Genomic DNA, 27570 nt, shown 5'->3' with positions numbered 1-27570 from the left:
GTTCCAGAAGTTATAGACTCTTTTCCCCCCAGCATTCTGAAATTCCACAGCGATGTGTCCTGGCTGGTCACTAGCCGTGGTTAGTACTTGGCCAGTCCTTGTGACTTGGAAACACGGCCTTCGTTCTCAGAATTTTCTTGAATTATTCACTGGAACCCACTGTTAGAAGTGTGTGATTTTCTTTGGCCACGTTCAGTACTGGTATCTTTAGGTGTTCCCTTTTAGGCTGGTGAGATCTCTCAAGAAGTCTCTTTCTCCTTTACGTCCTGCCTGGAGGATACAGCCTGTTTCCTGAGCTGCGGATTTTACATACTGAAGGCCGATGTCTCGCCTCCCTCGGTCTGCCGCGGGACTGGGGCAGGAAGAGCTGCCCCACCGTGTGGAGTGGAGGGTTGTAACTGCTTCTGAAAAGGGCCTCCAGCCGGCCCCCCTGCTGTCACTCTGTCACTCCCACTTCTAGAGGCACCTGGAACTGCCAATCGCAGAGCCTCTGGGAGCTTTGCAATAAAATCGGATTCTCAGATGCTCTCATTTCTGTTTTACAACGTTGTCTCCTCGGGTATTTCTAAGTCAGTTACCATTCATCTATTTTCTCGAGAGGTTCCAAAATTTTGTTGCTACGTATAGTCATCCTAGTGGATTTATGCCTTTTTAAAAAATTAAAATTCCCTGTAACTTTAATGGGATTTCAGGAAGGAGCTATGGTAAATGGCCACATCGAGCTACAAGAAGTCTGGGAAATGAAGCCCTATTCAGAGAATTCAAGTCTCCAGCTAGAACTGTGGGTCTGTTATCATAGATGGAGGCAATGAAGGAAAACCAGCAATCTCTGCCACACAGATGCAGCTGGTTTTGAGGTAGACTGAAAGTGAGGCCATCTTTCAGTAGAGCAGGAGAAGTGTACATATGGGGGTAGGGGGTTGGGCATCGGTGTGAGGAACAAAGAAAACATCTGAAACAGCAAACGGAGAGACATGCCAGGGAGTCACTGAGAGATGAATAAATGCTTTATTTAGTTCATTCACTCCCGAAGCTTCACACCTCACCCTCCCACTTTCAAACGAAGTCACAAAGAACAGGGGCCCGCAGTCTCCACCACCTCCCCACCCGACAGAGCACAGTAGGGACAGTGTCATCCTGACTGAAAGCCATGTGTTTCAACCACTTTTAGGGGCACACTCTCTTCAAACTAGAAACCCCACCAAGTAAAACAGGCTCATCCATCAATTTAAACCTGGGCAACGTTTTGGGTGCCTCCCTAGAGCACCAGGGTCCCCCGGAGCAGTTTAAAACTCCTGTGTTAGATGAGCCCTTCTCTTCGAAGCATTAGGAACTCTCCAAAGAGCCAGCTTCTTCTACCTGAAGTTCATGTACAAAGATTTCACATGGTCAGTTCTTCTATCCAATGAGATAAACAGTCCACAAAATTAAGGCATTGGGGGAAAGTAAAGGGGAATAAAGCATTTACTAAAGTTATAATAACATATCAAAGATGTCCACTGTATTTCTGAAAGCTCTTAACCAGGCACAAGTGCAAAGAACAGTCATGGTCCCAGCTGCTGCGGGCAAGCACACAGTCATTACCAAAGGAGGAAGGAGAAACTGAGGGATGATGGTCAGCGTTCCCCTTCAGCATGTGTGCAGGCACACGGGCCCCAGTGCGTGTCACACCTCACGTGCCCGACCCCAAACAGAAGCAGCAGGAGCTGTGCAAACACCGCAGCGCGGAGCAGGGGCACTGCTGGCTAAATCACAGCAGCAAACTGATGTTATACACACGGCAGAGCCGTGCTCACAAATACCACACTAAACTGCACGTATGCACATGCATACGTCACTTGGGAGAGATCTGAAATCCAAGCGACTTAAAAAAAGAAAAGCTCCCCAAGCATTCCAGACACTGAGCAATTACAAGTTAAGGCAACAGAAGTCACCCTTCCCCCACCTCTCTTCTCCATCCGACTGTCTTCCTAGAATTTATAGCATATATTCCACACGTCACTGCACTTCAAACTCTGCACGTCCCCCCCCACCATGGAATTCTCCTAGGACGTGATCCCACTAACCACTCACGTGTGCACATCAGTTATTTTAGTCCACATCAAGAGAGTCCGGTTGGGGGCGGGGGATGAGGAGAGAAGTGAGGCATAAGCGAGCGAGGGAGAGAGAGGTCATGTGGCAAATGAGGCACTTCCAGGAGGGAGAGCCAAGCTGGCGGGGAACCCAGACCCCTCGGGACTGGCCACTGAGTGGCAGGCGGCTGAGAGGGGCACAAGCAGAAGTCGGCAGCCCCGGCGCCAGAAGGCCCACCCCCAGCGCCATCGCTCGGGGGTGCCTCAGGTGCCCAGGCCTGAGGTCAGGGGCAGCGTCGCTGAGGAGGCCACATGAACCTCCTGGGAGTGTCTCTCAGGGGATTCGGGGAGGCCAGAGGCCCATCACCCCAGGGACGTTGCTCTGCCGTGGGCAGGACACAAGCACGCACTTCCTAACAGCTCACGCAGTGATCTCAGAGCTTGTTCTTGGACTACCAGGCAGAGCAGATGCTGGGCTCTCCTTCAACCACGTACAGGATGTTTCAAGACTCCAAGAGAAACTCCTCGGCACGTAAACATACACTGTAGCGAGACTGCGGGTCCCCGATGCTGGATTTCAGAGACAGGCAAACTCAATAAGAAATTCTGTGCTTTGACAAAAGGGCAGCCGACGTTTTATTCTGCAACCAGGAGCATTTTAAAGTAAAAATATTGCCCTCTAGTATCACCTTCATTACATAAGAGGACATTTTATCACCCAAATTAGGAAGGACGTAATCTCAGAATAAAAGACAACCCTTTAAATTGAATGAACCTGACTTCCTATACTATTTAACATGTGTCCTTGTACTTCCGACCTGCACAGGAGGCCTATGCCATGGGCGCCGTGATTCTCGCTGCCCCCTGGGGCACAAGCCCAGCCGACCACCAAGATCACAGGCTGTCCCAGCACCATCATGGCCTCGAAGACCCATCCACTGAGAAGAGGGACCACACTCACAAGGACAGCAGTGCACACGTCGCAGGGATGGCTTAAGTGCAAAGTGCTTTCACATACGTTCTCTCACGTGTCCTCCCAAAAGCTCCGTGGGAAAGGCACGGCCAGACCCGGCCCGTGTAAGAGAGCAGCCTCCCTGGGAACAGGACCTGCTCAAGGCCAGGCAGGAGGCAGCAAGCACAGGAGAGCGCTTCTCTCTAGGGCAGGTTTTCCTTTGCTCAGCCTGACCTTGGCTGCACGTTCCTCTCTTTCTATTTATGCATGAACCTTTTATTTGAAGAATCAACTCATGGAAGCAAGAGGACAAAATTAAAATGATGGCACTCAGGCCTGATAACAGAAACATATTCAACATCAGGAAACTGCTAATTGTCCTTTCTTTTTTTAAAACTGCCTGTTTAACAACAAGCGCATGTTGACTACAACTTATCAAATGTCAAAAGAGAACATCAAAAACTAAGCATCACTGCCTTAAACCCTCTTCTGGAACAAGGTAGGGCATAAATAAGTAAATAAATACATAAATAGCTTAAGTAATATGAAAAGGCACAGATATGTATGACACTGATGGGTTCTGGAAATACATGCAGAAACGCCACCCAGGATGCCACAGCTGAATTCTCAGAGGTTCTCAGAGGTGTCAGCGCTGCCTCCACCACACACCTCCCCCCCACCCCCGCCTGTCCGCAGCAGCCAAGGCCCAGGCACAGGACTCCGTTCAGTGGCCGGCAGGCGCCCCAGCAGGGGCAACAGCAGGACACTCCCGGGACCAGGCTGGGGGACCTCGGGCTCCTTCCCACTGGTCCATCAGGCCCCTCCCTGCGGAGGGCTCTGGGGCTGCAGCTGCATCAAGTACCATCACGTTTCCTGGCTCTGTGGGACTGGTGCCCCAGGGCTTAGAAACATGAGTTTATAAAGTGCTCTGATGGAGAGAGTTACTTTTGCCTATTCTGTATCTTATCCCTGCCAACAAAAGAAAAAGGGAGCTTTAGCAAAGCGTCACTCAAAACAAGCAGGAATGACCTTAAGTAGCTATCTACGCTATGTTCAGATTCAGGTTTGGCAGCTGTGAAATGTCAAACCAGAGCATGAACCTCGAAGTTGCTGGGATTGTGAAAAAATCTCTAAAAGTTGGCTGCACAAAGAGAAAGCCAACCTGTCTCTGCAAAGGAAGAGCTGAGGCCCTGGCCCCTGCGGACCGGCCCTGAGCACACCATGCTCAGGGGCCCCACTCCCCGGCTCAACCCCTCCCCAGTCCCACTGCCTCCCCGGCCAGCTCTGGGCCAGGCCCAACAATGAGCGTTGACTCAGTCCGCTCCTTCCAGAGAGACCCCAGAAAAGCGGTTCCATCCCCCAGAAACAAGCCCTGCACTCACTTCACCTGCAAAGGAGGCTGACACCCACTCTGCTGGTGCAGCCCCAAGGTCGCACCGGCACGCCTGGGACCCCCGCGCTGGCAGCATTCCCACATGCTGCCTTCCAGAAGGTCTGAGAACAGAGACACCCTCCTACCCAGGGCCGGGCTGGGGAGGCTCTGTCCCTAACAGACCCCTGCAGAAAACACCCAGCAGGGCAAACTCAGTGTCCTGCGAGCCTGCAGCATGGCTCACCCGCAGGGAACCCGAGCCAAAGGGCAGCTGCAAGAGCTTAAAAAGTAAGGGGAGCTAACCACTCCTGATACTCCTCTCTCAGACCGACCAAGGAGGTGACAAGCCAGCGCTGACACACCCGCAGTGACATGAAGCCCCCTCCAGCGTCCCAGCCCACCTCTGGGTGGCCCGAGCTTCCACACCACCCTTCCCTAAATGCAGGCAGAGCCCCAGCTCCCCGCAGCTCCTGGCCCAGCCGCAGTCCAACTGTGGTGTGGTCCCACCACAAGTGCCACAGGAACGCAGCTGATCCCGGGCCCGGGCTGAAGCCCTGCAGCGCTCGGCTCCGGCTGCAAAGGGCCACATCGGCCGCCCACCCGCAGCTCTTCTCCTCTCAGGAAGCCTCTCGTGACTCCGAGCTCGGAATGCGACCAGCCAAGCAGGCACCCCGTCCCGAGGAGCAGCACACAGCCCGGTCTCGGGCCTCAGAAGCCATCCAACACTTACGCCTTGGCCACCGATTGTTATGAGGTGAAGCCTCCAGCGGCTATATCGGCGCCCCCCCAAATCATCGATGGCTGTTCTCCCCTCAGACCTCATACGTGCATATACGGGCCAGCCTGGCTTTCCAACACACGTCCATCCATGACACAGGAGGTGGAGTTCAGAATTCCATCCTCAAGCCACAGAAGACAATGACCAGGCACTGCCTGTCTGGTCGGTGAAGACACATAAAGACGCTAATAATTAAATAAACCCCTATCATTAGTTCAATTGTTACAAATTAGATTTCTCTTATTGTAGAAAATCCAAATACAGATTTGAAATCTGCCTGTTTCTAAACACTTCTAAAGGTCAGAATCATCCGGGATCCACACAATGGCCCTGAGGCCTCAAATTACCAGATGTGATTTCCCTGGAAACAGCAGCACCTGGATGCTCTAAAGAGGCAGCCACTGGCCCACCTGTGCCGACATGGCCACACACCTGGCCGCGCAGCCCAGGTGTGAGAGTGAGCCCCGCCCACAGCCGAGCCGTCCGTCAGGTGACAAGCCAGCTCATTCCTCTCACTTCTCACCACCCCCAGCAGGCCAGGGGAAGACCTCTGACCTCACTGCTATCCCCTTTCTTCGGTTCTAGGAGCAACTACCAAGACATTAGGTCCAAAAAAGTGAAGGTCAATCAACCAAACACCAGATGTCTTGTCCACTGAACACAAAGCAACTGAAAGCTTAGAACCATCCAGAAGATGACTAAAGTTTCCACTTTCTGGTACGTGCAGGGACTAGAAGACAGCGCCGCAGGCATCTTCTTCTTTTAGAACTGGCAGTGAATGCTGTTGGACGGTCCTTGGTCCGAATGTAGGCAGTCAATTACTGGCTATTTCAGCATTGGCCTCCTAAAATCAATCAACTGTCTGGAAGCTCCCCAAAGTGAAATGGCAGAGAACTCATGAGACCTGTTGGCATGATGCTAGGCACAGGTAGGTATCAGAACAGGTGCAGCGCTGCAGAACGCTGAGCGTTACCTCAAGAGGCTGTGAACAAGTGCAGGTATTGACTGTGAGGCAGTAAAGCCAGTCCATGTGGCTAGGAAACCATCCTTGAACGAAGACGATTAGTATGACGCCTCCGCCACACGGAGAGGACAGTGAAGCGGCAAGGAAAGGGGGTGCGCGTGATAAATGTCACACGTCTACCCCAGGAGCAGGGAAAACAAACTAGTAAGTTCAGGAACTGCATCTCTGCACTTTTATACTAAGACTCCTTTGCATTTCGCGTTAATCAAGCTATCAAGTTGAGAGGTAAACGCAGAAGCACAGTTCTGGGAGTGCTAGTCCCCCCACTGGGGACGTTAGCAGGCCTCCAACCTCAGCCCAAACTTGCTCACATTTCAAGGCCCATTTCATTAATTTCCAAAACACAGATATTGAGGAAGAACAAAATTAAGTTTTATAAGAGCCTTTCGGCTGATACCGACCTAAGGACTGTCCGACGCCCCAAGCACCTGAGATGGAGTACAGTCCATGAGAACAAGGCTGATTCCGCTTCACCAACAGCCAGGTGGGATTTAGTCAGCAGCACAGGACGTGGTCACAGGGGCAAGAATCGGTGTCGACTTGATCTGCAGATTGCTTCCTCCTCACTGCAGTCAACCACTGCTCGCGAATTCTGCTCATACAGTAGAAACTTTTTTATGGGGTCCGGCAGAGGCAGCGAGGGAATCAGATGGAGTCGGTATTTGCCAAGCGCTCTTCTCACGGCCACGCGGCACAGATTCAGCAAGGTCCTGGGGACACCTGGAACGCATGGGAAGAAAGGGAGAGACAGAGGGAGAGAGGTTAAATGCCTCTCCTAACCCTACAGACCACACGCTGGCTGTGAGGACAGGCGGAACTGCGCTAATGCTCGCTGCCACTCCCACCTCCAGAGGAGAGCAGGCCCTGCTGAGAAAGGTCTTGTCATCCGCTCAACCCTGTGGAATTCCCTAGACAGAGAAACAGAGCTGACCACTGCAAGCCCCAGCAGGTGTGAAAAACTGCCCTCTGCCCTCTGTCAGTCTCTGCTCTTGGTCCCTCCCAGAAGCTCCAAGGGGGTCTGGAGGGGACAGGCCGAGCAACACGGGAGGAGGGCAGGCTGACAGTTCTGCTCTGGGTCAGAAAAAGCCTCGCCGTGTCTCTGCGTGTGCAACAGGCGTGAGCACAGGGTGCCTAACTCTGTCAGTGCGGCTCCAGCTGACCAGCAAGCACCTCTTCTGGGGAAGTCTCAACAGGACCAGGTTTTAATGACTGGTTTAAGGAAGGCCAGTAACAAGAACACAACAAACGTAAGTTCTGCGAGAGGTAAGGGACTGGGGAAAAGGTGGTCACTCAGATGCCCTCAAGACCCAGACGGGAAAGGGGCAGGGTGTGGGCGGGTCAGAGGGCGCACAGGGTCAACTTCTGAGTCCTGGAGAGAGAAGGACAACAACTGCCAAGCCACGGATCCACTGCGAACTCCCTGGCCGTCAACTTAATTCACGGGCAAAATCCTTCTTCATGAATAAGCAAACTGTAGACCTTATTCTAACAAAAATCATACCTAGCACACAATGCAGAACAATGGTATTTGAGTGGAACTGAACAAGGGGAAGTGAGGCGCCCTAGAGAAGGAAGGGCTTGCAATTTGTCGTAAAGCAAACACTTAAAAGCCATAAACACAGCAGTGAAAGAATCTGGGATCACAAAGCAGAGCAAAGGGGTAAAGAGAACATAATTCTAGGAACTCTGAGAACATGCACTTTGATAGATTTCTTGGTATTAAGTCTTAGTGTCTGGGAATTTAAAAAGAGAAGACCAATCTGGAAGACCATTCTAGAAAATTCCTAGCCCTCACTGAAGGTTTTGACCAAGTGCTTAGTTGGAGGTTGTTTTTTTTTTTTAATTGCTACAACTTGGCTCATTCAATTGACTTAAAGAGACTGCCAGTCAGAGTTCAACTAAGGCCACTTACTTCTGGCCTCTTTAAAGACCTGCAGAGCCTCAGGGTCCACCTTCCTTCTGCCTCTTGACTCTGGGCCCAAGGATTCCCACTTCACCAGGTTCAGGTTGGCTCCGAACTCCACAAGCAGGCTAACGAAGGCCGCCTCACAGCCGTGACGCAGGACAGCATCCATGACGCACCCGGGGGAGCCCCTGTAGAAGCCCTGCGTATTGACGGGACCGTTGCAGTTGAAGTCCGGGTTTGCCCCAGCCTGCAGGAGCAGCTTGAAGCACTGGAGGTTGTGGTAGGCTGCGCTGATGTACAGAGGGCAGACCACCAAGGAGGTGAGCCGCCGGGAGAAAGGGGGCTGGACATCAGGAGTCAGGTGGTGGTTGACATCGACGTCGGCCCCGTACCTGCAGGGTAGACACATGGACAGTGAGACCTCACAGCAGGCCAACCGCAGCCAACGCATCCCCACGGCACCCGGTGGAGATGGGCCCGAACTCCAGGAGCGCTGGGAGCACCGGAGAGCCCCCCAGTCACAGTGGTCCCGTGACCACCAGCAGGTACCACGGTAGTTAGGAACCTTGGAATCCACTCACGCAAAAGAACTTGTAAGGGAGTTCTTTCAAACCTTTGAAGATCCAACAATCCCATGGCTAGTTTAACTATTTCAAAGCAAAGAAAAAGAAGGAAAACTTCCAAATTCAGCTTATGAAATTAACAAAACAATAATCTCCAAACCTGACAAAGGCCACACCGTAAAGAGAAACTACCAACCAACTGCACTTACCAATATCAACTTAACAACCTCCAATAAGACATTAGCAAAGAGAATCTAAAAACATTAAGAAAGCAACATACAATGACCTCATGGGGGTTATTCCAGGGGGTAGTTCTTAAATTAGAAACTCTATTAACATAATCCATCATATTCATAGAACTAAGGGGAAAATCCATGATTATCTACATAGATGCAAAAAAAAGGCATATAACAAAACTCAACACTTAAGCATGTTTGCAAATACTTAATAAAAAAGAAAGTAATGGATATTTCCTTAACATGATAAAAAATATTTCCTCAACCCAGAAGTCAGCCTCTCGCCTAGTGGGGGAACACGAGCAGCAGCTCTGCCGGAATCAAGGCACACAGCCCCACTTTCCAGCCCACTAGTTTTAAAGACTCTTTTTTTTTTTTTTTAAGTACTAGTGCAATTAGACAAGAGAAAGCAATTAGTTGACTAAAATTGGAAAGGAAGAGGTAAAACTTTCCCTATTTACAGAGGATATAACTGTCTGGAAAGCCTTAAATAATGAAAATGCAGTTAACAAGCAATGAGAGAATTTATTAAAGTAGCAAGTTTTAAACCAACAGCCTTCTATATACAAACAAAAACAAGTTGAAAGGTAAAATGAAAAAGACCTCATTTCTGATAGCAAAATAAATTTTAAAGTGAGATATCTAAGCATAAACTTAACAGTATATGTCCAAAATTTGCATGAGTAAAATTATAAAATACTACTGAAAGTCACATAAGTAGACCTAAGGAAATAGAAAGACACACCATAGTCTTAGACAAGAAGACTCAATATCATTAAGATGTCATTTTCCCTAAGTTTATTATATAAATGAAAATACCCTCCCCAGAACTAAATAAGTTGACTATAAATGTAAATACATAAAAATAACATCCCTGGAGCTACATAAGTTGATTATAAAGTGGATTTGGAAGACCAGGAAAAGATATAAAAACAAAGCTTTTTTAACATAAGTAAAGTAAAACAATAAGTGACAAATTGGGGGAAATGTTACAAAGGGTTGACATCCTTAACATATAGAGACCTTCTAAAAGGAAAAGATCAACAGCTCTATAGATAAATGAGCCAGAGATGGATACAGACACACGAGCAAACAGCTCTCAACCAGATGAAAAGAAGCTCAGCCTCACTCACAACAGAAATGCAAATTAAAACTACTCGAGACACCACTTCTCACCTATCAGATTGGGAAAAATCCAAAAACTTACTGACCAAGCTTTAAAGAAAAAGGAAGTCCTATTCATCGCTGGGGGCCAGGCACAATGGAGCGATCCCTGTAGAGGGAAATCTGGTGATAGATGGCAAACTTACCTATGCATGTACCCTCTGACTCACCAATCACAACTCCTGGAATCTAGTCCCAAGACACCTTTGCAAAACTCTGAAAAGATGCATACACAAGGCAATTCATTAAAACAGTACCCGTAATAGCCAAAGGCAGGAAACGAGCCACAGGTTCGTCAAGAGGGCCTGGCCCATCCACATAAAGGAGCGCTGCACCATCTGAAAAGGAACGAGGAGCAGGGCTAAGGACTGCTCTGCAGTGGCCTCCAGGACACCCTGATTGATAGTGAGAAAAGCAGGACGATGAACGTGAAGTATGCCACTGTTTATCCTGGGGAGGAGGCTGCAATACCAATGTGTACATGACACACGCCTAGACACATACACATATCTGCCTATTTTTTAATGATGGAAGGATAAACCACAAAACCTTTTAAATGGTTATCTATGGGCAGGGATGAAGCAGATGAGGATGGAAGCTAGACTGCTTTTAATATACTCTGTTTTATAGATTTGACTTTGGAACCACGTAAATACATACTATAAAAAACTAGGGGCTTCCCTGGTGGCGCAGTGGTTGAGAGTCTGCCTGCCGATGCAGGGGACACAGGTTCATGCCCCAGTCCGGGAAGATCCCACGTGCCGCGGAGTGGCTGGGCCCTTGAGCCATGGCCGCTGAGCCTGCGCGTCCGGAGCCTGTGCTCCGCAACGGGAGAGGCCACAACAGTGAGAGGCCCACGTACCACCAAAAAAAAAAAAAAAAAAAAAAAAATTAAACAGCAATCCTTAAAAACTGCAAGCAAAAAGAAATACTTAACCCAACTGTGTATCCAGTTGGTGCCATCATGTCCTGCCCGCCAGTGTGGCTCTTCTTTTCAGGCACACTGAACATCCAGAGTAGCCAGCCCATTCCCAGCATCAGATTCACCTAGAAGGACCTAGGGCAGGAAGCACAGCAAGGCAGCCTCGCGCAGCCGCCAGAGGTGGGAGCACTCACGACAGTCCCTGAGCTGATCTGTACGGCTGCCCAGGACTCTCCTCTTCTGACTCCCAGAGACAGCCCAGATGTGAGGATGCATCTCACACAGGCCGATGCAGGGGCCACCTGACCCGGAAGCCTCCTTTTCCACCAGAGCCAATCTCTAAACGACTCTACAGGCAGAGCCTTCAGGATCCCCTCAAGGGACCTGCCCTTGTCCTTGCACCCAAGGACGCCCAAATACATGGCTTTCTATGGGACATTTAGGGTTCTTCCAGGCCAAGCACAAACTACCAGCTGGGTCATTTTACACTAAGCAGGGGCCACTGACTACAGTAGGGAGGGCGGCCTGCTCAAGCTGTTGGGAGTCCTGGCCGAGTGAAGAGGGTGCCTGCTAAGGATGCTGCCTTGCAATGGTGCTACGGCCCATGGCGGGGGAGGAGGCATGTGTGGGAGGGGCAGCTGGTTCAATACACGGGATTTTGGCAAAATAAGTTAACATGTTAAAGGTAAGGGAACCAGGTCTCTCAATGTTGCAAAAGAATAATAAATTTGGAAAGGGAGAAAAGTAGGATGAACCCTGTGGTGCTGGATTGGATTAGAGGCATCAGGGTGAACTCTGTAACTGTCAATGTATAATAGATACAGAAATGTAGACAGAAACATGTTTAAGTAACCTTAGCTCTGTCCAGTAGGAGAGGCTGAAAACAGTGACACCCCATAAGCAATAAGCACTCCTAGCGCCCACATCTTAGCTTTTAAACAGCATTCGCCACGAAAAGAAACCAGGATTCCTTGGAGAAATGACTAATTCCAGGGATGAATCAGGCAAAGTACACAAGAGCCTAGAATAATTGTAACTCCACAGGAAACCATGAGTCTAACATAAATAAATGAATAAATTAAAAATCTGATGAGGAATAGGATATATACATGGTTCCAAAGTACCTAGCCACAAAAATATTTTTTAATTACAGAGGGAAAAAGAGGAGCTTTACAATGGAAAAAGCTGGCAGACACCACCTTAATCAAAACATGAAAGTGAACACCAGCAGTATTGGGACCAACTGAAAACATGTGCAACCTGAGAGGACGTAACGAGAAGAGCACAGCCTCACTTCGGTGAGACTGCTGCCCAAAAGGCGGTACCCAGCTCTACCGTGAGTGAACATTAGCCAGCACCTGTGTACTTGAGCTTCCATTGCCCTAGACAGTGCTGCAGTGCCTCACAAACTTTGTCATCACATATTTCATCTGAATTAGGAAATGACAGAATGTAGGAAGTAATGATGATGGGGCCTGACACGCAGGGGTCCAGGGCGGAGGGGAGAGCATCGTTTTCCATGCCTTAATAAAAACAGCTGGCCACCACTCACAGCCAGCAATCATGTTTTATCAGCCGTCTCTTCAGTACTATTCCAAGCATCCAAAGGAACTTCCCCCTGGAAGGGACACTGCTGCCTGTCAGCAGCACAGAGCTGAGGAAGAGAAAGGACAGCACAGACCCATGAGCTCACATGACAACCTGCTTCCCCACTGATGCCACGCAGCATCGTCAGCCACTACAAACGCAAATATCACCCAATATTCTCCAGGATATCCTAGGAGTGACAAGAGAAACATTCTAAAACACATACCAAACCAAGCAGAAACCGCTATTTCATTTCACACACTCAGCCAATTAAGAGAACTAGATTTCAAGCAGTGATACTGCTTTGTCTCCTTATTCTTACAGATATGTCTTCTAGAATGTTTGTAATTTGGGGCAATAAGACAATCTGGTATTAGCTGAGCTATGGGAAAGACAGTCCTTCATCCACTCATAAATATATAATGGATGGGATCCAGTTAATTTTAATCCTGAATATTTTCCAAAATTCCCCTACTGCTTTTAATATCACTGGCAAGGAACCACCGGGACGACTCAATAAATCAGTGTAACTTTTGCACATACAGAAATACCACTCCTTACCTTTTTAGAAAAACATCAGTAATATATACCAAGGGAAATGAGAAGTAACAAAATGGAGGTTACTTGCAGAGGGACACCAAATCACAACAGTGACAGAAGAGAGCCCTGCCTATGAGGGACAATGACACAGGGAAGGCAGGAGTTGCGTTTAGATTGTGTTTAGATTGTATTATCTGTTCAGTAACTTAACCCCATTTTCCAGAAGTCAATTATCTGGTAATTTAGAACCCAGAAAACTTTTCAATAGAACAATATATGCTCTTGGTACCTCACTGTAAAAGTAATGTCCTGTGCTCCAGCGGGGCAGCAAAATGTCTTAATAACGCTTCCTCAAGAAGGGCACCTGTAAATATATCTGAAAGTCAAGGCTGCAGTTAATTCAAAGCAGTTGTGCATCATGAATTGACTGAAATGCCTTATGGGATTTCTAGAACCAAGATGAAATTTCATGGATTGATCCTACTGAAAGACATCTCCAAATTAATGACTTACATTCTCCAAGATGCAAAGATACGGGACTGAGGTGGTTTAGATTATCAGGCTAGAAATCCTTCAAAAGAAGGGGAAGAAAGAAAAAAGCATCATCACGTCTTCATCACCCGCCAGTATAACCATCACCTCACCCTCAATTATCTTTCCAGAAGTCAATTCCAAAGCCATTTAATATATAAATCCTTTTGATATAATATATTCTCAGTACCTGATTTAAAAAACCATGTCCTGCACTGGGCGAGGGCGACACCAGGTCCCTGCTCCTCAGAACACCCCCAATGCAGGCCGTAACAATGCTGTAACCCTCTCCTGTAATACTTTCCCACACCGACAACCAGCTACCTGAACTGCACTCAGTCCAGCCACAGAACAAACAGCCTCTAGAGCCGGCGGGGGGTGGCGGGTGGGGGTGGCGGGGGCTGCTGGGCAAGGAAGCATCTTTAGTAGAAAGAAGTCACTGGAGACATGAGACTGAAAATGCAATCTGGCTCAAATTTTTAAAAAGGTAACCGTTAGTACAATTAAAATAAGACCAGAAATGGTCTAAAACCACAGAAAGGGAAAGCAAAGAAAACACAGATCATGGAAAAAAGATATAAAATAAAGGTAAAGTTAAGACACAGAAAGACAACAGTAATAGACCTAACATCAGCTATGGCAACAATGTTAACCGTATTAAAAAACAAAGAATCCCTTTATCCTACAAAAGCTTCTTGCTTTTCACCCCATTTTGCAGTTCTCGGAGACTATCCACTTCCTTAAGTGTGAAATAAAAGTTCATTTGTATCACCTAAAAAAAACAAAAGAATCCCAGACAGTCAAACAGTAAAAGTGAGCTCACAAAGAATTACTTAAACCCACTAAGATTAAAACTAAAAGTTACAGAATGCTACATAAATGAGCCCTCGATGAAACCAATGGTCTCCTTTTGGTTTGATAAAGGGCACAATCCATAAGCAAGAACTTTCATGAGCCCAATGAGCATGAAAATATGGTAAGCAAAATTATTAGAAATACAAGAGGAAACTGACAAATCACAACAGTAATTACAGACTAACAGACTTCTCTGAATTTGGGGCAGATCCAATGGTTAAAGATGTAAAAAGAAATGAGAGAGAGGGAGTCTGAATAACATAACTGAGGCTGTCATCTTGTACTATACAAATAAAACCCTGTGGTTATATACTTTATTACAAGTATCCACAACAACGTAGTTGGACATTAAAAAAATAATTTTAAAAAAGCCCAAAGAATCTTCAAAATGGAAATTATATGGTCCGTGTTATCTGAGCACAATACAATAAAACTGGACGTTCACAAAAGTTTTTATTAAAACTTTCTCCTCCATAACTATAAGAACAAAGAGGAAATCAACTTCGATTATACTGATTCAAAAAATGAGAAAAGGGGCTTCCCTGGTGTCACAGTGGTTGAGAGTCCACCTGCCGATGCAGGGGACACGGGTTCGTGCCCCGGTCTGGGAAGATCACACATGCTGCGGAGCGGCTGGGCCCGTCAGCCATGACCGCTGAGCCTGCGCGTCTGGAGCCTGTGCTCCACAGCGGGAGAGGCCACAACAGTGAGAGGCCTGCGTACCGCAAAAAAAAAAAAAAAAAAAAAGAGAAAAAAGCTTAGCAGACACAGCCAAAGCTATAGACAAAGGTAAATTCATAACCTTGAAAGTTTACATTATTAATCAAGAAAAAAATGAATAAGCATGCAACTCAGAAAGTTAGGGAAAATATTAAGTAAAATTAAAGAAAATGAGAAAAAATAAAGATAAACATAGAAATTAATCAGTAAGTAAAAAAATAAGAGAACTGATAAAGCTAAGAAGCAGCTCTTTAGAAAGACTAACAAAATAGACAAATCCTCTAACAAGTCTAATTGGAGAGAGAGAGAAAAAAAAGGCAAATACAGAAAACAAGAAATGAGAATGTGGCTGCGAGAACCTGCTCACGCAGCCACGCTCCCCGTGGTGGCAATCGCAGGGCAACGGTGGCCCGGCCCCTGTGGTACTGACCTGATGAGGGCCTTCAGGATGTCTGCCCTGCCCACCCGGGAGGCGTGGTAGACAGGGGTGCTGCGGTGGTGCCGGCTTCCATTGGGGTCGGCGCCGGCCTCCAGAAGGATCTGGGCGCTCTCCAGGTGCCCGTTCACCACGGCCACGTACAGGGCCGTCTGTCCCTTCACGTCCACCAGGTCCACCTCAGCCCCCTTCCGGATCAGGAAGTCCACGCAGTTCCCGTGGCCTGCTGTGGCCGCGATGCGCAGTGGTGTGCAGGGCAGCCAGCCGCAGCACCACACAGACTTCTCGTTGATGCGGCTGCGAGAGAGCACAGGGAGCCAGGCTGGGAGGGGCGCTGGGAGACGGCCAGCCACTCCACCTCCTCTCGGGCGGGACCCTGAGACACGGAGCAGGAGGGCAGCCTTCGCTTTAATAATGCTTCCAGGTGCTCTTGTTGCATGACATGCTTTCACGTACCCACCCTGCTGTGTCCACGCCTGAGGCAAGACAGGCAATAAATTAAGAGCCCAGTTCTACAGATGAGGAAATTCGAGGTGCAGGTAAGACTGCTGAGCACTAGAGTTAAGATCTCCAATTTCCTAACTCACGGTCCAAAGCTCTTTGCTCCACAAAGGGGAGAAGGGCCTGCCCGGGAGGCAGCGCAGGATGGAGGACAGCACACCTGCTCGGGACCTAGGTCAGGGCCCCGAGGCCCCTCTTCACCAGCTACTACCTGTGAAGGCCTGAGGCTGGACCGCTCTCTGGGCCTCGGTATCCTCACTGGGGCTAGGTGACCACTGTGGTCCCTCTACCTCTGACACAGCACAAAGGACAGCCTGCAGGAATCACCACACTCCTGGCCAGCAGCAGCAGAGGGAAACCGTCCAGGCTCAGCCCTCATTGCAAGTGACACTCAGACCACGACTCCCCCCACATCAAGGGATGCCAGGGTCATGCAATGCATGGACCCATCACGTGACCAGCTGAGGCTCTTCACCTCAAGCTCCCAGCGCAGCTCTGAACAAAGCTGAGGAATACAGATCACTAAAGCAGTGACCCAGAAACATGCAGCAGGTCAGGCTTCCTCCTTCAGCTGGTTACTAGCTTCCACTAGCCAAGGAGGCCAAGGAATGCTCCAAGGACTCATCACCAAAATAGTACATAGCAATAGCAAAATATCGTCAAGAGACCAGAGATTCACTGAACCTGAGTGAAAGAAAGAAAAACGGTACTTGAAAAAGCAATATGAACATACTTGGTCTATTTTAGTAGCTTAACTCTACTTTATTCTACTGTTATATCTGCAAATTTAAGGTTTTCTTTGGACTTGAGTCATTCATGTTAAATATTCATGTGCAATCCACCTAATTTCTCTTTATGACGATCCTTTCTGGCTCTTTGGCGCTTTTTAATTTTTAACATGAATATCTATTCTAATGAAATAATGTTAAGACATTAGAAGGGAAAGAAGAAACTTGTTCTTGTATTGTTAGAAATCCTTCTCTTGGGAACTGTCCCCGAAAAGTGGTCTAAGTTTCAGTATCAATACACAGGCATTTCTTCTATCAACTCACTGCCATCCTAGCCCTGGAGGGGAAACAGAAACACAGAAAGAGCCTGAAGGAGTTTCTGGCTGCAGGTGAGTTTCAAGTCTACTTGAGACTCCAATCTTAGACACACGGAGAACAGGCAGAGTCTCTGTGCTCCCCGGGTGTCTCGAGTGGGGAAAAGTAACAGCAAGACTCCGATGCCATGAGGTGCTTGAGCCGGTCTGGAGGAGCGAGCAGGATGTGGCAAGGCAACAGGCAGGGCGCTACCAACCAAAGGAGCATGTCCCTGGGTAATGAGACAGCTGGCCAGACGCTGAGCCCCAGGCCCTGGAGGCAGATGACTGAGGCCCTGAGAAGCCAGAGGAGAGCGCGTCAGGAACGCTGTACAGGTTTGGTCCATCAGGAAGTCCGGGCCCAAAGGGGGATAACGATGCAATAATTAAGGGAGGAGAATTTATGCGTGCGCCTTAGGATAAAGAGCCAGAAGAGACTCGCAAGGGAGCAGGGCCGCTGTTGAAGACAGTAATGAGGCTGTCGTCAAGGGTAACGTCAGGGAAGCTGACGCCCAGAGAGCACCAGAAGTTGCCGAAAAATACAAAGGTCAGTGACAGAACTGGACTTGAACTCGGGTCTCTCTGCCCTCGCCATCAGGCTGTGGCCTACAAGTCTGACCACGCTTCCGGCCATCCCCTCTTTTCCCATCCTCGGAAAGTGCAAATGCTCAGGGTCTCCACCTGCAAATCGGAGACCGCAGTGCCTCCCTCACAGCTCCCGAGCCTTAGCTTCATGCAGACCCACAGGCCAAACCCTGGGCAGCCCCGAGGCAGGCAGCCGCGCTCACATCCGGTAGCTCTCCTCCTGCAGCAGGCTCCGGAGGGTCTGGAGGTCCCCCACATAGGCTGCATCGTGGAGCCTCGTGTCCTCACAGCGCTCCAGCGGATGGTCACAAAACTGCTCCCTCAGCCACTCCTTCAGATTCGGACCTGCACTGAAGAGAGGGGCGCCTGTCAGCTCAGGGAAGCCTTGCCAACACCAACTGTGAGGGGCCACCCTCGGCCACCAGCCCTGCCTCTGCCCAACACAGGTGCTCTCCAACTCTCAAGAACACATCATTCCCCTGCTCCAGAAACTTCCAGAGCCAGAAAAATGTAGAAAGTTTCCCTTAATGAAGCTAGCACACTCCTGACACCAAACCTGGCAAGATTTTAAAACTTTGATGGGGTGGGCGATAATGAGCCAAAACTAGTTAAGGATAAAGATCCTAAATAAAATACTAACAAAGTGAAATTTAAAATATGTATCAAAAGAGTCACCATAGGGCTTCCCTGGTGGCGCAGTGGTTGAGAGTCCGCCTGCCGATGCAGGGGACACGGGTTCGTGCCCCGGTCTGGGAAGATCCCACATGCCGCAGAGCGGCTAGGCCCGTGAGCCATGGCTGCTGAGCCTGCGCATCCGGAGCCTGTGCTCTGCAAGGGGAGAGGCCACAACAGTGAGAGGCCCGCATACCGCAAAAAAAAAAAAAAAAAAGAGTCACCATAAAATTACTCTAATTTATTCCAAGAATGTCTTAGTATTGGGAAAAACCATATAATCAGCTGCTACATTACAAAAGGCCACCTGACTTTGGCAAAACTCAACAGCCAGAAAAACACTGCTGCTTGTAACCTGAATGACTCTGCCATGGGATCTGGGAAATGGCCTTGCCACGCGAGAGTCCCCGTGAGTGACAAATCTGACAGTAACCTAAGATGGGTGTACTTTTTTGAATATAAGCTGCACCACAGTAAAAAGGAAAATTTTTAAATACATGCATACAAATAGAAAGCCAGCCCTATACAATGAAGACAGAAAACAGAAAAACAATAAAGACTAGAATAAATGGTGAAAACCATACCATGTACTTGAGTGAGAGTCAATGCTAGGAAAAGTTTAAGTGATACCAAATAAATTAAGAGGTTTAACAAATCTCTTTGGGGTTTTTATATGAGATGTGACAAAAATCTTCTAGAAGTTTATTTGGAAATAAAAATAAGAATCACTTTTTGTTTTTTTTAGTATGTATGAGAAGAGATCTACCCTACTAGATAATAGAAATTCTCTCTCAACAGAATAAAAAGATAAATAGATCAAACAATCAACTGCCCAGAAAAGAGCTTAGTATAAAAACCTTGGTATGTGAGAAACGGGCAACAAAATCAGTGAGGAATGGGAGTAGTAGTTGCTATAAACTGAACGTTTGTGTCCCCCAAAATGCCCTGCCAAATAATATGATGGGAGTCCTAACCCCCAAGGTGATTAGTAAGAGGTAGGACCTTTAGGTCATGAGGGTGGAGCCCTCATGAATGGGATTAGTGCCCTTATAAAAGAGACCCTGGAGAGCTCCCTCACCCCCTCCACCACGTGAGGACACAGTGAGAAGACAGCCACCTAGGAACCAGGAAGCAAGCCCTCACCAGACATCAAATCTGCCCGTGTCTTAGTCTTGGACTTTCCAACCACCAGAGCTGTGAGAAATAAATTTCTGTTGTTTATAAGCCATCCAGTCTATTCTGTTATTACATCCTGAATGGACTAGAACAAGTACCGTTGATCACTGAACAACGCAGGTTTCATCTGCAGGGGTCCACTTACATGTAGATATTTTCAACAGTAAATAGCACAATACTGCACGATCTGTGGTTGGTTGAATCCACAGATGCCTAGGAACCTCAGATGCAGAGGACCGACTATAAGTTATATGCAGATCAACCCCCAAGTTGTTCAATAGTCAACTGTAGTCATCAAATTTGTACAATTAGATACCTACAGCTGACCCTTGAATAGCATGGTCTGAACTATGTGGGTCCACTCACACATGGATTTTTCTCACTAAATACATACTACACTACACAATCCGCAGTTGGCTGAATTCTTAGATGCAGAACCTCGAATATGGAGGGCCAACTGTAAAGTTTTATGGGGATTTTTGACTGTGCAGGGGTTTGGCAACCCCCACCCCGTGTCGTCAAGGGTCAACTGTAATTGAGTTCTTCACCTCACACTGGAGCCCAAAATATCTCTAGATAATTAAGAGCTTTATAAACATAATTGCACAGAGAGGGGCATAAGGAAAGCGCATGAACTCAGACGGCCTTCATTCAAGTCCCCACGGTGCCAGCTGTCCTAGTGTGTGACCACGCACAGTTTAAAGCACACCCTGCCACAGGTGGACTCTCTCCAATGCTGAAGTTGTTTTTTACATTCAAATCAAATCTCTTTTGAGTACCTACTGTATACAAGGCTGGGCCACAATACAACAGGGGTGATGCGTACGTTTCCTTACACTCCAGGATTTAATAGTTCAATGGCAGAGGTAAGACACAAAGGCCACAGGCAGGTGGGCAGAGCAGCGAGGGTTCACAAACGCACGGGTCACTCGAGCTCATGCCCCAACCAGACCTGCAGCAGATCAACAGGCAGGCCTCAAGGACCCCTTGGGCCCCCGTGCCAATCCTCCTTCGGTAGTTATCCTCCACTGTAGTTATCCCCCAGTTTCACTCCACAGGCTGAAAAAGTTCAAAGTAGGGGTAAGATTCAGAAGGGGTAAGGAGACTGACAAACTTTTGCTAAGTTCTCCCCTAGGCCTCCCTTTGCTGGCCTCTTTTTGACCCACTACCTGCCCAGGTCAACACAGCCTCCTCTTCCCCAGCTCCAGCTCCAAGATAACTTTAAGTTTGCATTTTTCTGATCAGCTTCTCCAATGACAACACAATTACTCGACACAGAAGTTAAGCTTTAACTCTGGCCCCTCTAGTCCCAGGCCTGCAACACACTAAATAGTAAAACAGCACCGCCTGGATATGGACAAGAGTGCCTCTGTTTAAGGCAGAGCCAGTCTTCCTGCCACAAGACTCTTCTCCACACTGGGAAGCAGCTGCCAGTCCTCTTCCCCCAAGTGAACACCTCTCAGTCCATCCCGCACTCTCACGTGAAGTGATGTCCCAGACCCTAAGGTCCTGGCTGTCCCTGGGGTCAAAGTCAATACCAACCGAAGCCCAGGACGGAAAAGGCTTTGTTTGTATTTTTATTCACTGCAGTATCCCCAGCCCCAGCCAGGTCCAGCCAATAGCAGGTCCTCAATAAACCGTTTGTTGGATGAATGAATGGATGGTGGGAGGGATGAAAGGCACTAGTTACACCCGTCTCCAAATCAACATTATACCTTAAATTCTGGCACATTTAAGAGTAATAAACTCCTTAGTTTATTTCTAACTAATAAACTCTTTGGAGAGGTATCTCTCCAGAGACACGGGTGAGCGTGTAAAGTCCAGGGCACACAGAAGCATTTGGTACCCGGGGCAAACTGAGACAACAGACCAGGAGGGCACCTCCCCCCACCCCCGACCCCGCAGGTTAAAAGGAAGCCTCTCCCGAAGCGGGGCAAACGCACTCCCCGCAAATTCACATTTGTTTGGCAGGAATAGTTCAAGGTGGAGACCCTCAGTCAGATGGCTATTTGGGGCGCGAGCCTTTCTAGCCGCCTAAACCAAACTATGGCACGGCTGCCTCCTCTGCCGGTGGGCAAGGGCCCCTGGACCTGCTGTGTCACTGACAGCTCGCTGGGGGTGGCGTTATCGCTGTCCCTGGCCTGTGCGGGGAGGGGGGCGGTTGTTGAGGGGGACCGATGTCAGGATGGAGAGAAGGCACCCGCCCTCCCGGGAGCTGACCTCTGGGGGCTCTCCCGACCGCTGCGCTCAGAGCTGGAGGATGACCCACGTCCTCTCTTTACAGTTGGGGTCCCATCCAGCCCTAGAGGCCAGCCGGCTGGCAGTTACGGTGCAAGTTCCACAGGAGGGGAAATCGGCGCGAGGGCTGCTCTCGCGAAGCCGGGCAGCCGGGCACCCCGTGAGCCGCGCTGACCGACCCCCGGCTGCGGGGCGCGGCTCCGTGGGTCCCGGCCGGCCGCAGGGCAACACGCAGGGACCCGGCCCGGGCAGCCGCCCCGGCCCCCCGCCGCCCCGCGGCCCGGCGGCCGCGCGCACGTTACCTGCGGGCCCAGGTCCGACCCGCCCGCCGCCCTCCGCCATGGGTGCCGGCCTTCAGCCCGTCGGCTGCCCGCCTCCCCCGCGGCCCCCGCCCGGAGCGCCTCCCGCAGACCGGAAGCAGCGCGACCGCGACCGGGACCACTTCCGGCGCCTCAGGCTGTGGGCCGTGTCGGGGGCGCGGCTTCCGGCGGGCGCGCGCCGCCCTCAGGGGCTTCTGGCGCCTCTAGCAGGGCGCCAGGACCTCCACCTCCCGCTTCGCTCCCGATGTGAGGACGAACGAGGGGCGGCGCCGGGCGCGCGCTGTCGGAGACGCGTGCTCAGGGGTGCGGGCTGTCGGGGGCGCGCGCCGTCGGGCCCCACCGGGGCTGTGTTTCACCACAGAAGCAGCAGAGGACTCTGGGAAATCACGCTCACCTGGGGGACGGAGCTAATTTGCATGTTCTGGGAACTCTGGTTGGTCGGGCCCGTCCCCGCCCCCAAGGAAAGGGCGAGGCCTTCTGCCGGGAGGGTGTGGGCGGGGCCGCGGGAGGTTCGGGCCGGGGTTTGAATCCCACCTGAGCCGGGCTGAATGGCCGTCCCCTGGGAGTGCCGGCTAAAGGAGGCCTGCGCCGGGCAGCGATGGCTCAGCGCCACTGTGTCCCCGCGCGCTCAGCCGGGGACTGGGAGCAGCCCCGGGAGAGCGTGGACGTGAAGGTGGGGGACTTCCAGCTCTGTTCCTTGCAACAGATTCTGCTGGAGGGGCACGGCACGGCTGGGCATATATTACTGTGGTATTAGGTGAATGCCCCCCCGAAATTCCTTCCATGAAGTCAGGAATCATGTCTATCAAATTACTATAGCCCAGTGCCTGACACAAAGCGTTTATTGAATAAATTAGTGAACAAAGAAATAACTTTTCTTGCCCACTCGCTTATTAAAATAATGTCGGGCCATGTGTACTGAGTTTTGATTTGTAAGCATGGATTCCTTAGGCTCCTTCCACGCTCCCCACGGCTGGGGAGAAGGGTTCTGCAGGAGAAGGAGAAGGAGGTCTCCAGCAGACGGGCAGGGAGGGGGGACTGAGGACAGGTGAAGAGCGTGTTCCGAGTTTTACAGGTGGAGAAAAGGAGCTCCAGCAGGGGACCGATGCGTGTGAGGCTGGAGACCCCGCCAGCAAGCGTGCATATGACCCGCTGGCCTGGCCTGTGTTGTAATCACAGGACCGGCCTGGCGTAGGTGGAGCCACACGGAGGGGCTTTGCATCCCAGGAGGAGTGCTCAAGTTCAGTGGGTGGCACCACCTGGACAGCAGGCCCTGCAGGGGTGTCTGTTGGGGGAAGGGAGCTTCCTGCAGCTCTGTTCGGGCTTGATAACAGCAGAGACCACCGCTGGCAGGAAAGCCAGGAGTGATGTGCCCTCCAGGGAGCCAGGGGCTTGCCATGCCCACTGGCCCTCCACCAGACCTGCACCTCGGAAACACCTGGGAGCTTGAAAAACTCAGAAGCCTGGACCACCCAAGTGTCCATCAGCGATGAATGGGTGGGTAAACAGTGTGGTCTACCCATATGGTGGGATATCATTCAGCCTTAAAAGGGAAGGAAATTCTAACGCATATTACAGCATGCGTGAACCTTAAGGACACCAAGCTGAGTGAAAGAAGCCAGTCACCAAGGGCTTCCCTGGTGGCGCAGTGGTTGAGAGTCCGCCTGCCGATGCAGGGGACACGGGTTCGTGCCCCAGTCCGGGAAGATCCCACATGCCGCGGAGCGGCTGGGCCCGTGAGCCATGGCCGCTGAGCCTGCGCGTCCCGAGCCTGTGCTCCGCAACGGGAGGGGCCGCAGCAGTGAGGGGCCCGCGTACCGCAAAAAAAAAAAAAAAAAGAAAGAAAGAAGCCAGTCACCAAAAGGCGAATACTGTTTGATTCCACTCATGAGTTTCCTAGAGAAGTCAAAGTCATAGAGACAGAAAGTAGATGGTGGTGCCAGGGGCTGGGGGAGGGAGAGCGGCAAGTTGTTTAATGGGCCCGGAGTTTCAGTTTGAGAGACGATAAAGTTCTGGAGGTCGCTTGGTTGCACAACAGTGAATGTACTCACTACAAAACTGTGCACTTAAGGTTAAAATGGTAAAGTTTATTATGTATATCTTACCACAGTTATTTAAAAAAAAAAAAAAAAGCAAGCCTGATGCCACCCCACCCCAGAGATCCTGATGCAGGCGATCTACGATGTGGCCTGGGCATCAGGATTTTTGAGGCTCCCAGATGATTTGAATGCAGCCAGGCTGAGACACCTGCCCCAGCCAGCTTCAGCTGCACTGCCCCCCCACCCCCTCACCCCCCCACCCCGTCCCAATATCAGGGCCTTTGTATCCAGAGGTTAAGTGGCCTGAGCAGAGTGTCACTCCCTGCGGGCGCCTGGCTCTGATATTGCCCTGGGGATCCCGTCTGTTCTCTAGAAAGACCTGAGGCCCCACTGGGTCAGAGGCATCCCACCCCTTCTCCTAACTGCCTGCTGGGCATGGGTCAATGCTCTCAACACCATCAGGTACTGGAGGTAGCACTAACGCTCGCCCTGTTTTTTTCACGGCCCTGAGGTCAGGGAGTCTTGGTACCGCGCCCACAACACACAGTGGCCCAGTCAGGACTCAAACCCAGGACCGTCCAGCCCTGCAGCCGCCTCTCCTCAGGTCTCACCTTCCCTCCAGGTCCTTTAAGCCCAAAACACCCACCGACAAAGGGCTGCCAATGAATGGAACAGATGGAATTCATCAGATCACACGACCGACCCCCTCCCAACAGGAACTCCCTGGTGCTGCCACAGCTCTGGGAGCAGCAGCCCTGGACAGACACAGGGCCAGTGCCACCTTCAGGCAGAGTAGGGGGCTGTCCCTGCACCCCTCCAAGTCCCAGGGGCACCCTGGCATTTTCCCACCCCGTCACTTCCTCCTACCCCAAAATCCCCCGTGGCCTCCTGCTGACATCTGACAGCTCAGGCCTGCCCCACAGCAGCCCACTTATCTGTGTCCCCAAAGCAAAACACCCAATGTCTGCAAATGATCCCTCCTTGGAGTCTGGACCAGTCTTTCTGGAGGGCAACTTGGCATAAAATGTTCATCATCCTTGACCAGAAATTGCTCTTCTAAGCGTTTATTCTAGGGAAATAATCAGATGCGTGAGAGATGTTGCTACAGTGTTGCTCATTAAGGCATAATGTTTACAGAGAGGAGTCCTTGCCCCTTCCCGGACCTCCTGAGCCAGAACGCTATTGTTGGACATTTTTTTCTGTAAACGTCCCCTCGCCGCTGCAGGGAGCCAGGACCTCCTCTGGAAACGCTGCAGGTGCTGGGGCAGCTAGAAGCCAGAGCCCCAAGCTCCGCGGGGGGAGGGCTCCTGCCCCGGGCTTGGCGGTGCTGGTGCTGCCGGCAGCTCGACCCCCGGAGCCCAGCCCAGGACGGGGCAGCAGACGGCCACCCCGCAGGGTGGGAAACGGGCAGCTCTCCTGATCCTGGGCCCCTGGGCCTGTGTTTGGGGCGTCTGCTGTCGGGGCCTCGGGCCTCAACCCCCTTTCGGAGATCTCCTTTGCTGCTCCCCTCCCCCCCGCCCTTGGCCTCGAAGGAGGAAGCAGGGCCACTCCTCACGTCTACCCGGGAGGCCGTGAGCGAGGGCAGCCCTCACCCTCGGCTTTGCCCTGGCAACACCTGACCGGCCCAGCTCTGCAGACCCTGCCTCTGCCCTTCAGAGTCCCCGTCGCGGAGCCGAGGTGCCGACCATCCGAAAGGGGGCGGAGCCTGGAGTCCGTCAGGAGCGGGGGGTGGGGAGGGGGCAAGTCCTTCTGGCCGAGTCACCGGTTCAAGGCGCAGCTCCTCCGGGCCTCGATCTCCTGTAAAATGGGGCGGATGACCCCTGTCTGCAGGATTACTGTAAAGACACGAAATTCCTCAGGAAGTGCACTCGCTTCCCGGTGCAGAGAGAGCCTCAGAACGAAACGGGCATCAGTGCCACGGGCTGCTCCGCTCTCCACCCAACACCAGCCCGGGGCACCTACTGCGCTGCTGGCCCCTGGGGGTGGGGGGCGGGGTCCAGACGTGGGAGAAGCCTGAACCTGAGTCCCCGGGGAGCAGAAGGGGCAGACTCTTGGAGAATGACTCCCCCATCCCAGGCCAGCCCAGTCTGCCCCAGGCTGAGGGGGTCCCAGAACGCAGGACCCCAGTTTTCAAACCGGAGTGAGCTGGGACCCTCCCCAACCACCCTGCCTCACCCTCCCTCCCTCCGGCCCCACCAGGTTGGTTCTGTGCCCTGCGACTCAGGCTCTGTCGCTCTGACCGACAAACTCCTAAATGGTCCCCAGAACTCCGGAATGTTCCTTCGCTGGGCATCTGGGGCCCTCTACAATGCAGACTCCAACCTCCCACCTAGAACCCAATGTCTGCACACACCCGGAGGCCCGTCCACACCCTCAGCCAGGGGACCTCCCTCCCAGCTCAGCAGATGCCTCCGCCATCCCCACCCGCCCAGCTGGGCACCTGGGCTCCTGGCCAGCCTCCACCCATGCGTGCTGGGCCCCATCTCCTCTCACCTTGACTTGCGGCTGCGGGAGGAGGTGTCTTATCTCTCCTGGCAGAGGTGCAGCTTCCTCGAAAGCTGCTTCTGCTCACAAAGATATTTAGATTCCCTCACAAGAGCTCGCTCGGGACTTGACATTGAACAAACGGCCAGAAGTGACAGCCACTTCGGCTGGGCACTGAGCCTGGTGCAGGGTGAGCCAGAGTGGACACTGACCATGGAGCCTGTGATCCAGTAGGTGGGGTGAATAGTGGTTCCCCAAAAAGATAAGTCCACCTCCTAACCCCTGAAAAAACCTATGAATGGGACGTTATTTGGGAAAAGGGGTTTTGCCGATGTAATTAAGTAAACGATCTCCATCATCCTGCATTTAGGGTGACCCTAAATCCAATGACAGATCTTTGGTTTTGAAACGAAGAGGGAGATTTGAGACTCAGACACAGAGCAAGAAGCCCACGTGAGCAGACAGAGCCTGGAGGGATGCGGCCACAAGCTAAGAGCCACCAGAAGCTGGAAAAGACAGGAAGGGTCCTGCCCGGGAGCCTCCAGACGGAGCGTGGCCCTGCCGACACGTTGATTTCAGACCTCTGCCCTCTGAACTGAGCAAGAGTACGTGTCCGTTGGTTGAAGCCTCCCAGTGTGCGCCGTTTGTCACGGCAGCCACAGGAAACTCACACCCAGCCATGGACCAGAATCACAGATCACCCGCGAGTGAGGGCCACAAAGGATGGAGCAGGGCCGGGGAGTGGGAGGACGTCTGCAGGAGTCAGGGAGGGTGAGAAGGTAACCACAACGAGAGAGGACGCCTCGCAACTGAGGC

General features: G+C 51.1%; 1 protein-coding gene across 2 annotated transcripts; it reads right to left on the bottom strand.

Moving 5' to 3' along the window:
* Positions 1-1004: 1004 nt before the first annotated feature.
* Positions 1005-22316, bottom strand: ASB1 (ankyrin repeat and SOCS box containing 1). 2 transcript variants are annotated; one of them, XM_081242340.1, is made up of 5 exons: positions 22214-22316; positions 18029-18170; positions 15653-15955; positions 8111-8496; positions 1005-6918 (listed from the first exon to the last, which is right to left on the bottom strand). In XM_081242340.1, exons 1-5 carry the CDS (start codon positions 22251-22253, stop codon positions 6713-6715), a joined length of 1077 nt encoding a protein of 358 aa, XP_081098466.1. In that variant the 5' UTR covers positions 22254-22316; the 3' UTR covers positions 1005-6712. The 2 variants fall into 2 exon arrangements, with proteins under 2 accessions (XP_081098466.1, XP_081098465.1); XM_081242339.1 differs by lacking the exon at positions 22214-22316 and adding an exon at positions 18501-19210 and having other exon boundaries at positions 18029-18175.
* Between the last annotated feature and the right edge of the window lie 5254 nt (positions 22317-27570).

Source organism: Mesoplodon bidens (assembly GCF_964165515.1).
Source record: "Mesoplodon bidens genome assembly, chromosome: 8".
NCBI lineage: Eukaryota > Metazoa > Chordata > Mammalia > Artiodactyla > Ziphiidae > Mesoplodon > Mesoplodon bidens.
The sequence above is the reverse complement of the archived record's forward strand: the minus strand, read 5'-3'. Positions and strand labels throughout refer to the sequence as shown.

Excerpts from the sequence above, each read along its gene's own strand:
- ASB1 (XM_081242339.1), bottom strand. The coding sequence starts at position 18,724 with ATGGTGACTCTTTTTTTTTTTTTTTTTTGCGGTATGCGGGCCTCTCAC. Across the intron at positions 18,176-18,500 it reads GCCACCAGGGAAGCCCTATG|TGCAGGTCCGAATCTGAAGG; the intron begins GTGACTCTTTTG and ends CCCTCTCTTCAG. Across the intron at positions 8,497-15,652 it reads ATCCTGAAGGCCCTCATCAG|GTACGGGGCCGACGTCGATG; the intron begins GTCAGTACCACA and ends TCTACCCTGCAG.